Source organism: Sardina pilchardus, chromosome 3 (assembly GCF_963854185.1).
Source record: "Sardina pilchardus chromosome 3, fSarPil1.1, whole genome shotgun sequence".
In the NCBI taxonomy this organism is placed as follows: domain Eukaryota; kingdom Metazoa; phylum Chordata; class Actinopteri; order Clupeiformes; family Clupeidae; genus Sardina; species Sardina pilchardus.
The window spans coordinates 38,036,806-38,048,647 of NC_084996.1; the positions used below are offsets into that span (position 1 = coordinate 38,036,806).

The window sequence follows — 11,842 nt, forward strand, 5'->3', positions numbered from 1 at the left end:
GCTCCTGCATGGAGTCTTTTCTAGTCCTCCAGCCCAGAGGCATCTCTTACATGATCAGCAAGCCATGGTTGCCACAGTATATAAGACAATGTCAGTGGTGTAGCCTTACTGCAGTTTTGTCTCCAGATGTTGTCTATTCTGTCACTATATGAACACTAGTATGTCTTTAGTTCATTTGGAAATGGGTTGGGGATACTGACCCAGAGTCCTTGTTTCAAAATGCAAAAGTCAAAGGGAATAGGTTGATGCTCTTTGCATTAAAAGTAAAGTATGCTTGCACAGTAACTGCAGCTCGCCTCCAGAAGATTCCTTTTAAGATTGAATCTGTCCGTGTGTCCACACGTCTGTCCTATAGCTCTCCTCTCCTGCTTCCTGAAGCCTGCCTTTGGAGAAGTTCTCTCTGCAAGGCAGCAATGGTTTACTCACAGCCCCCATTGGCTGGCTCCCTCCCTCATTACCTCCCTCATCAGTCGTGACAACGGGTGCCTCTCAACATCCCTCCTCGATCCTCGATGCTCGGTCCTCCAGGCTTGTTCCCACTGATCTATAACTAACACTAGATAGACTATCCCATTGTTGGCGCCCCATCATTCTTTATGTAGATCACTGAGGACGATGCCCGAGGAAAGAAGGAAGGAAGGGTGTATAAAAGACGAATGAGAGGCACCCTATATTTCAATGTCAGAGTTTTTCATAGACTCGGGACTAATGCAGCAAGTCAGTGAGCCACATGCAAGGCACTTGAAGGGATTTAAAAGTATGTGAAGCAATTGCTAGTGACAAGACTCCCATATAAGCAACCCTTTGCTGTAGTGGAAGGTGAACACGAATCATCTTTGGCGATATATTCCAATCCAGAACCGCTTGTCTTGTCCTTCCTCTCTGTCTGCTCCATCTGCTCTGTTGTTGCCAGGATACCTGTTCCCTCAGCAAATGCATGGTTTTGTTTTTTTGCCACTCATCTGAATTGTAAATACCATTTTAGCTATTTAAGTGACCTTTTGCAGGGGCACAGCCGACTTCACAGCCGACTGTTATTTTTTTGTTACATTTTAGCTGATCTGTAGCCGACAGGCCACCAGGCTAGCCAGAGGTCAAGGACAGGGGGCATTTAACAGAACCCAATGTTACACTCAGTCCATGTCACAGACTGTCACATTTTTGTTTGTGTGCATTTGTTTAAGTTTTGGATTGGATTTGTATTTGGATTACTTGATTTGATTGGCCAAATAGGCCTACATTTTTGTCGTGCCCCTTCCAGCGATAGGCCTACAGCACTATACGCTTACATGAACAGGGTGAAACAGAAGCTGTGCTACCTCAGTCCGTTCACAATATGGAGGTGTCTGCATTCACTATGAGAGTGAGACAAGAGGGTATCACTGCCTAATTAGTGTATTTTAGCATGAGATGCTAATGCTAACACATCGACAATCTCTCCCTATGCCACCTGTTTCCCCCCCTCCCCTCTCTCTGTGTGTGTGTGTGTGTGTGTGTGTGTGTGTGTGTGTGTGTGTGAGTGTGAATGTGAGTGTGTGTGTGTGTGTGTGTGTGTGTGTGTGTGTGCACAGAGCAGGCACGGCACACTGCTTGCATTTCCTTTCCTGCATTTCTGCTGCTCCAGTGAGCGTAATTTTCTCCTGCCTGTCCATTCTGAGAGAGATTGTAGCGACAAGCTAGCTCTCTGGATGAGCGAGTACCAGCGCTGGTGTCTCGCTCGCATCGACCCCCTTCCCTTCTCGCCTCCCCACACATCACTCGGCCTTGAAGGGTTTGGTTTTGTCTTTGTGATTAGCTGTGCACAGATATGTTTGTATTCTTTGCAGCAGGTCTAGACTAGAGGCCTTTGCCTCATGGCCTTTAAGAGCACATTTCCTATTATTCTTTTTATTTTCTGGATAAACCTGGGCTTCTTGTCCCTGTAGTTCAGTCATAACAAGGACCTCAGAGGGAAGTATTAGCTTTGCAAATACATCGGTCTGTTTTACACTCATTCACTAGTGAAGGCTTAAAGTGTGTGGGCTTAAGAATAGAATCTCTTCATCTCCTTTGAACAATTTCATAAGAGATCACTGTGTGAGTGCGAGTGTGTGTGTGTGTGTGTGTGTGTTGAGGCGATTAGGCAGGATGCTGGTTATGAGTAGGAAGGAACACTCTACTGCCCACCTCAAGCTCTAATAGCTATTGGGGTCAGCTGTTTTGGCTTGAGCCTTGGCTAGGCATAAAATGTAATGGAGGTACAGTAAGCGACGAGGCGGCAAATAAGGTACAGAACATTGCATTTGCACCGCCAGGCCTAGCATTTCCAGCGGCCACTTATGGAAAATAACAGTCATCACAGCTTGTTGTGTGAAGGAGGTCTCTGTGCAAGTGCATCATCAGAGTCTGAGTCCTGTCTGATTATAATCATCGTGCCACCATTTTGAGAGGCAGCTTTGCCCACTTTGCATGCTGCTTCTGTGATGTAACTGGCTGTAATCTCCAGTGCTCTGGTACAGTTTGTATTTCTTACTGCCAACAGGCTGCTCACTTGTTTCCCCTAGCCTAGCCTAGTCACACACACACACACACACTCACACACCTCTCTCCCATGCACCTCCTAGGGATTCTTCACACTTCAAAGGGACAGAACAAATGCAGTCAGAAGCTTCCATTTTCTTTATTTCATCTTTAATGAGAGGAAAGGAAAAAGAAAAGTGTCAGAGAGGACAGGTTGCCATTAGATGGCTCTGCGGTATAAGACAAGAGTTCTGGAGCGAGTCTAGCGACACACTTTTCCTCTTTTTTTAATGTTTTTAAACTACACACTACTCCTCCACACAGCACACAACGGCACATGAAGAGGATGCATCAGAGACGAGGAGGTTCCATAATATTTCTAACAGCACTGTACACCATGACAGCTGTCTCTAAAACAGTTTTCTTTTTTTTGTTTTGTTTGTTGTTGCTGTTTTTTTTTTTTTTTTTTGTCCCACACGGACTGCTTTGGGTCATGGTTTGAAAAAAAGACGTGAGGTTCTTGTCCTTTTATTTAACATGAGTAGAGCCACTGAATTCCATAGACGATGACTATTGCACAAGGAGTTACCACAGTCTGCGGCAAAACTGTCTCTCAAAGGAGTGAGGAGAATCAGGAGAGGTCGGCTCCATCGATGCTACAATAAAAGACCAGTACCACTGTTGACAAGAAGGCTATGTATGTATTTCTAGTGTCTTTTTGTCGGAACAGTATTTTATTCATGCAGGTATTTCTTCAAAATAGGACAAACAAATACAGGACTCAAAAAATGTTCCTTTATACCCGCCGTCATTGCCGTTAAGAAATGCAGAACTCCAGCCATTGCTGGAGAGGAGGGGGAGGTGTCAGTTTCTTTCGAATGAGTTTTATTTCATTTCCATGTCCATCCCTATCGCATGTGCTCAGATTTCCTTGTGGTGAAACAACAGAGGGCACAGCAGGAGGTCCAGCAAAGGCTAATCCATGACTTTGGTGGGACAGAGAGCGGTCTGCCCGGCATTCAGAGAGCAATCAGATATTCTCTTCTTCATTTTCAGTAGCCGCTTCCATCATGCACTCTCTCTCTCTTTCTCTCACTCTGTCTCTATCTCTCTCTCTCTCTCTCTCTCAGTGAACAGTAGAAATGCCAGTACAGAGTACTAGGTAGCAAATAACCAGTATCCCTCACATCCTGAACATTATAGTGATGCAAGTTTGTGCTACGGCAAAATATCATCACATAATAGACGTCATAGGTGTGGGTACAGCTTCCCTATTATTTTTTTACCATGCAGTTTCAAAAAAATGCCCTTGGCTTTAACACATCTACACAAATGATGACCCCATAAAAATATGTATAAAATAGACAGTGGGGTCAAATCATTCAATGCCTTACTAAGAGGAAACACAAAAGGGTCAATCAGTTCCTTGGCTTTGATGAAAATCAAGATATTCTGATAAAACAAATTAGCCTCATCCACAGAGACACTTAAGTGAGACAAAAAAGAGAAAACTATTAGCAGAACAGGGGGAGGGATTACCTTGAAATACTTCAGACTGCATCTTGAGGGTGGTAAAGGTAGTGTTAACCTGTCAGTATATCTGTTGTCCATGTGTACCAGAATACTCCTGAAGGTCAATGAAGGGTCGTAGATGTCCGGTCATAAAGGCCATCATTACTTTTCATCAACTCATTTCGCTCATCCACCACCAACTGAAATCTGAAATCTGTTCATGGAAGTTTATGGAAGAACAACCTCTTAACAACTTCAGAAACAATATAAACACAGCACTTTTTTACAGAATGCTGTTACTTATTTTAATTCATTTTAATGAACAATAATGCCACACCTGTAATATCTAAAGTAATTTCTTCTTGGTTTACTGGAGGCCAGCTTTCTACAATGATTACATCAATTCCACATTAATGATCTTGGACAGTCTTGCTTAAATGCCTTAAATGTTTAATGAATTCTTCACTTTTTTAAGAATGTGTGGCTTGGAGTGTTATGCAAGGCACTGAAACAAACTACTGATGCTTTTGTAGAATGTGGGGCTAATTTTCATATCTTCAAAGGTGATGTTTCACTTCTACCAGACTTTCATTCATTTCCGCTAATAACTAAGTACCAGAAATGAAACCAAAGTATTGCAAGCTAATTGTAGAGACACTTCAGGAGTAGGCCTACCTCCACATGTACAGATACTGATGGCATACAGTATGAACAGTGTGTTATTGCCCTCGAGGCCTTTCATGAGTCAGATTAGTGGCAGATTAGTAGTTGGATTTCAGTCGACTAGTAGTTAGCAGTCCGGTGCTTCATTTCAATTCCTTTACAAGGACTCATTAATGTAATTAATATCTTCTGCCTCGTTTCATTTTAAAATAGTCTGACCTCAACAGCAACAGCGCAACCGCATTGCTCTTGAGAGATGTTTCTCTCCGTGTGGGCAAGATTTTTTGCAGTTTGACACAGGGAAGTTCATTTGCAGGCTTGAGAAAGCAGGTCTTTTAGCATGACACTGCAAAGCGCTAGTATCTGAATAGCGCTGTACGCGGCAAGAGGGAGAATATTAATCTTTCCAGCAGATGGATCTCAGCACTCTCCGCAGGTGGTCTGCCAATCTGTGACAGAAAGCATTTCCTCTGTCTCTCTGCAAATGACTACTTGGCAGCACTGTGTCTGCAGTACACTTCTCTTACATAATCCAAACCTGTTTGTATTGGGTTAAGTGCTTTGTTTTTTTTTTTTTTTGGGGGGGGGGGGGGTCCTGTTTGCTAAGTGATTTAAGATTCTGGTGATGTAATCATTTAACTGTCTTGCTATGACAAAGCAAAATAATGTTATAAATAAAAAAAGGGGGGAAAAAATGACAGAATCTTCCATGATTTTTTACAGAGTACATCATGAAAATCTGGTGTAGCAGCTATACAGTCTTCTCAAGTCCTCAACTCCCTTGGTATGGCCTAACCCAGTGACATCATAAAAACAGAGAACTCGTAGCTTATTGTTCCAGTAGTAAACCCAAAGCATGTAAACATGACCCCATTCTCTGGTTCTTGGACAAACATTGCTCCTTTGTTTTCACGGTTCAGGGTAAGATGGGCAATTATTTATTGTTGTTTCCACAGCTCAAACAGTGGTTGAGGGCCGGGGAGGTGATGGGGCAGGACTGCTCTCACAAAATGACTTGTTATTTTATTTACCTACATTTTGTACATTTGGTTAACCAAATGAAGAGGCTTTGATTGATGTTTACTAACTGCAGCTGTGGTGAGTCATAAAGGTTAGTTGTTTTTAAAAACCCAATGCTACCACTTAAAAATAAATGGCCACAAATAAAGGTTAGGATTCAAATAAATAACTTATGTCAGCCAAACAAGAAAAAAACACTCTTGCATGGGTTCATACCCACCAACACTCAAGTATATAAACACAGTAGACCCACTGTTGACATTGCATTTACACATTGATAATCAAGCATAACTAAACAGTTGGTTCAGAACCGTCCCTTTTACATGTTTTCATCTGTGGAGGCATCCGTCCCTGTGTTTTTGTGTTTGTTGCTTCCTTGTGTTGTTTCTTTTTTAAGGTTTGCTTGTTTGGTCTTTACTGCACAATGTTGTTTTTGATATATTGCTTTAGGGAAATGAGGTTCATGCCAGATCCACCGCAAAAACAAAATGGAGGGCAGCCGTCTTGTCCTTCAAGTTAGATTTCAGGGGATGCAGTTTGGTCTCCATTGTTGTTTCTTTGCTGTTATGGGTGGTAATAGCTGCTTTCAGACATAGGTGGAAGTCTGCATGTTCTGCGGATGTCAAGCGGTTGAGCCCTATATCTATATAACAACATAACCGGACATTTGGAACTCCGAAATGACACTACTCCCCTCCTTGTATTTCGTGTTGTTTCTGCGTCCGCATATTAGCATCATCTCTGAATCACCCGAAGGGTTGGACCTCCGTTTGACAAAGAGCCGCATAAACTGCGGAGGGCATGTCTGAAAGCAGCTAATGTGACCTTGTCACGTCCTTCACACACAGGGTAGATGAGCTGTGATTGTCTTCCTCTCTCCCTCACACTTGGTCACGGTGACACTGGGAATTTGGTTGGAAAACAAAGTGAAATGTCTCCTCTGGCTAAACTAGCTCATGTCCTTTCCCTATTGTCCGTCATCCAGTCCCAGATACACAGTCTTATCGGTCTTGTCTCGTTCACCTTCACGTTCCTCCCTTGACCACAAGGTGGCCAGCGTTTCAGTAGTAATCTAAACTGCATCTGCCTCACAGCTTACTAACGGAAATAAAAACGGCTATCGGCGGCTACACGCAAATCTCGATGGGCGTGGTGACCAGGATGCGGCCGCCGTTGCCGTTGGCGTCGCGAGAGCCGCGCTCGTAGGCGCTGTTGGACGCGGGCGAGCTGTTGGCCGAGGAGTAGTGCGAGGTGGGCACGGGCTCCATGACGATGCCGCCCTTGGTCACCACGGCGGTCAGGCTCTGCTGCTTCAGGCGCTCCACCAGCTCGTCCTCCTCGGACGACGAAGAGCAGCTGAGCTCGGCCGGAGGGCCGCTGCCGCCCGCCGAGGACGAGGAGGAGTGCGCGCCCGCCCCGGCCGACGACACCGACGACGACGACGACACCGACCCCTGGACGACGACGCCGGGCACGTTCCCGTTCTCGGTGTCCAGCATCCAGTAGTCGTCGAAGTGGGCGAAGACGTCCTTGACGGCGCAGCGGCGCTCCTGCTGGATGGCCAGCAGCCGGCGGAACATGCGCAGCGCCTCGGGCGTGAAGCGGCGCCACTGCGAGGGCACCTGGGCCGAGCGCCCGCGCTGCCAGCGCCAGAACTCCTCGTAGAAGGCGTCGGAGGGCAGCGCCTTCTCCCACGGGAAGTTGCCCGTGAGCATGCAGAAGAGGAGCACGCCGAAGGCCCACACGTCCGTGCTGGGCTCCACCAGGAAGCCGTCGCGGCGCGAGGCGTCGCACAGCTCGGGCGCCGTGTACGGGATGGTGCCGCTCACGCGCTTGACCGGCGAGCCGGCGCGCCGCGTCATGCCGAAGTCCGACAGCTTGACCTTGCGGCACTCGCGGTCGAAGATGAGCACGTTCTCGGGCTTGATGTCGCGGTGCACCAGCTTCCTGCCGTGCAGGAAGTCCAGGCCAATGGCCACCTGATGGACACAGCGCTTGGCAACGGCCTCAGGGAGACCCACCTGGACACGGAACAAAAGTGGGAGAATGTCGGTTAGCAGATTTAGTTACCCAAAGAAAAGAACTAAAAGAGGCTCATCAGAACACATGCCTATTGCTCCTGCAATACTGTAATAAAGACATAAAAAAGAGAAATAACGTTTCCTAGAAAAAACCTTTAAAAGGAACCGGAATGACAAAAAGCGAAGAAGAAGAAACCTTGAACATGAGCACAAAACACAAGGTCACAGCATTATGCCTATTGCCTACTTTCAAAAGCTTCCCACATCTGTATATGAGTCTATGCTGGTCATTTCATGTTAAAACGCTACACATTCTCCCTTTTCAACTTCACTGCCGGTAGGAGAGCTTACTGTACTTTTAAAACATGCTCTAATCTCAGAGTACACCGCTGAAACATTTGTCATGAAAAAGCATCTAAAAATAAGCCTCTGTGTTGTATTGGACTCGCGGCTAGATGATGCACCACCGAACAAAAGCATGTACTTTTCACAAATCTATCCTTAATTGCACCGGAAAGACTCTGATACAAGCATTTCCAACTCAAAAGAACAAGATACTCATGAAAAGTTTTTACCCATTGTCAGTGTCAATTTGTTTCATTTTTTCAATTTGTTAGATTTCACAATGTATAATTTCTAATAGTCGTTATCATACACAATAAACAAGATAACCAACTAACGATACATAATTGTGTATATTTTAGTGACTTTCCGTACTGGTAGATACTAATGTACTGTATGTATTTTTGGGTATGTTTGTATGTGTGGATGTATCTATTTCTTTTTTATGTTGCATGTCTTGCTGTTGGGTCTAGAGCCTAATATATATATATGTATATATATATATATATATAATTTAATCACATCCTGTGAGAGAGGCCTGAAGTAATAAGACCTCAAAGACATGCACTTGATTATACAATACACACACACACACACACACACACACACACACACACACACAAATCACGCCTCTTCCCTCACCTGAGGTGGAATGATGTCGAAGAGGTCGCCGGCGGAGGCGTACTCCTGGGCGAAGATGTAGTAGTCGTCTGTCTCGAAGGCGATGCCGTGCATGTTGATGATGTAGGGGCAGGGCGACAGGTAGAGGGAGATGCTGTACTCGCGCAGGAAGCTCTTCAGCTTGGTGGTCTTCTTCCGCAGATACTTCAGGGCCATTTTAGTGCCTGTGGGACAAAGAAGGCCATACCAACTGCTCAATATATTGTAGAATATATTGTGTACAAATCTCAACTCATAGCTGACATTTTAAAGAAGGTGTTACAACTGGACATTCAACCAAGATGTGGTATAATGTCTAACATCGCACAGTAAAGAACTATCTTTTGGTCTTTTATGTCACGAGTTTTGGTATCTTCACCAAGTCTTGGACAAATCATAATTGATTATGACAGCATGGCTTCATCCAACCATCATATTCAGTATCACTGTGCACTGTGTCGACTTCTCAGTCCTTAAATGTGTGCAGTTCTGCTTCATACCGATCGCTCCATATCAAACCATGTTTTTCACCGAGCAGAAAGCTATTAAAATTCAAGCACTTGTCTTGCTCCAGGAAAACCTCAGTCTAAGGTCAACTCTGCTTTGACGAGTGCTTTCCACAGGGGCCCGAGGCTTGTAAGCAAGTGTTCTGTTTTAAGAACAACGGCATCTGAAATTAGACGGATAATAACTCTCTCCTGTGCTCTCAGACTGCCGGTGAATCCTTTCTCTTCATTTATAATGTAAAGACGCTAGAAGCAATGGAATGGATTTCGGAGTCTGTGGGGAGTCGTATACGAAGCAAATGGGAAGGAAATGGTCCAAAGTATCTCCGATACTGACATGCTGTTATTTTTTTTTCCACCAAAGACGGGAATACACCGGAACTAGATGAGACTTGAGTGGAACGCTGAGTTTTGAAAACTGACACTGATGGACAGCGATGCTGTCATCGTGGTTGTCTGTCTTTCCCGTAACCGTGATTGCACAGAACAAAGCCATGGAATTAAAACCCTCGTGCAGTTCCCCCCACTGCAGCACAGGGAGAGTGTCGGAAGACCAGCTCGCCAGATGGGAATCTTTCCACTCCTTTTGTTCTTCCACGTCGGAGACACGGATGGTAAAATCCAGTGCATCGCTCAAGACCGAGGAACTCTACAAAGCAGTCAGCTCGCTTTGAGCAACTTAGTAAAAGCACAGGAGCAGCCAAACAGCTGCATGCAATCCTGTCAATCATCTCCTCTGTGGGATGTGAACGTCGACAAAGAGCAGTCATACAAATACATAATTATCTAGTTAGAACTCATAGCACAAACATGTATTCTCATAGAGTCATTTGTGCTCTTTGTGGAAAAAAAGGTATTTCCATGTTATGACAGGTTAATTACGAGTGCATGATTCCCACTGTTATATTGGAGAGTTTAACACAGCAGTTCTTGAGCACATCCTGGATATAGCATTGATTTAGAGGGATGCGCCTTCAGGAGCCGAATGCATCAGAGCAGCAGTGAAACTAAACTGCTTCTGCATGCCATGTAAAATGCTTACAAAAGATGCATCAAATGCATAAAAAGATTTGCAAACACCAGAAAATATGTTTCCCCTTCTGTGTCTACTATTGGGTCTAATGCCCCTCCGTTCCATGACTGCAGTCGGTGCTCTTTTGCTGTTTCACAGTGGTGCACATAACGACAGGACGTGCGGAGTATTATCACCGCCATCATAAAACTATTACCAGCAAGAGGGAGTGGGCTGCTAAATTGATCGTGCTAATGTAAGTAAGCATTCAAAGTCATTTTTCATGGCCAACTCTACTCGCTGAGCTGTAATTCATAACCTTTATGTTACACTCTGGCCCTTCTCCCTCATATCATACTCCATTACACAGCCACGGGTGGGGTGTCTTAGAACGGGAGCCATAAATACTCATCCATACTCAATAGCAGGAGCAAAAGTACTCCATAAGTGAGCTGTATGTTAGCAATGGCAATCTACAGGCAAAGCGGTGGCATACAAACAGAGGGTCGCTCAAATAGCCTGCCTCTTTGTGTGCTCCCAGCAACAACAAAAAAAGGCCTGCTCTTTTTGCATCGGCAACAGATGGTGAGCTTTTTTTTTCACTGCCCACCAGAAAAAAAGGTAAAGAATAGACCAGTGAGACTGTGTACACTCAATAGCATCATTAGTCCTCACTGCACACAGACTTAAAGCGCGTTTATTCATGGGAGATATAGAGCCTTTGAAAACAGGCCTCGCTTCCGAGCCATTGGGACAGATGGTGAAGAATTTGCTTGCATTCTCACGCTACTCCGGTTGGATTTCTGAGAGAGGAGAATGTTTTGATAAGCAATCTGCACAGGTCTTTAACTTAATGTACATCCACCTTGACTCGGCACTGCAGTTTGCTCACACTCTGACAAGTAGGCTTCTCCAGAGCAGCTTGGAGTCGGAAAATAAAGGATCAAGGCGTATTAGTTTGCCTCAAGTTACAGAGGCCAGATTCAACACATTTGGAACAGCGCGATGTAAGCACTTTGAGTATTCAGAATGTGACAGCCTGCACCAAATTGGCTCTGGCAGACGCCTTTGATGAAAGCCCTCTGAAAACTCATTTCAGTATTCTTGTCTACACAGAGAAAAAAAAAACCCTGTTTGATATTATTTAGATTAGATCAATTAGAATTACAAAAAAATACATGTTTGATGTTATTTAGATTAGATAGATTAAAAAAATAGATGTTCTGTTGCGTCTGGTTGAGCACCTCACTCACCTCTGATTTTGTGCACCACGAGGTCCACCTTGCCGTAGGTGCCCTTGCCCAGCTCCCGGATGACCTCGTAGTACCTGTTGATCTCCAGCTTCTCCATGTTCTGGGCAGCGATGAGCTGCAGCTCCTCCAGGATGTCGATGGAGGCGCGCGAGACACGGGGCGAGGAGGACGAGGTCATTGCTGCTGCTTCTGCTGGACGGAGAGGCCGAGAACGTAAGATGGGAGATCTGGACGACTGTGGAGAGACTGAGAGGAGGAGAGAAAGGGAAGGAAAGTGAGAAATATATTCCTCCTTTTCTGATCTTTCTTTTTTTACACTGGAACTAATGGGCGTGGGGGGGTGGCATATCCTTT

At 45.0% G+C, this 11,842-nt stretch overlaps 1 protein-coding gene across 1 annotated transcript in view; it reads right to left on the reverse strand.

Moving 5' to 3' along the window:
- Positions 1-2,653: 2,653 nt before the first annotated feature.
- Positions 2,654-11,842, reverse strand: part of unm_sa1261 (un-named sa1261) — a 15,147-nt gene continuing 5,958 nt past the window's right edge. Inside the window, exons 2-4 of the mRNA XM_062533198.1 lie at positions 11,489-11,734; positions 8,700-8,902; positions 2,654-7,715 (exon numbers count right to left, since the gene is read on the reverse strand). Of these exons, the coding sequence (XP_062389182.1) occupies positions 6,822-7,715; positions 8,700-8,902; positions 11,489-11,666 (1,275 nt within the window). The 5' untranslated portion in view covers positions 11,667-11,734 and the 3' untranslated portion in view covers positions 2,654-6,821. The remainder of the gene's footprint in view (positions 7,716-8,699; positions 8,903-11,488; positions 11,735-11,842) is intronic.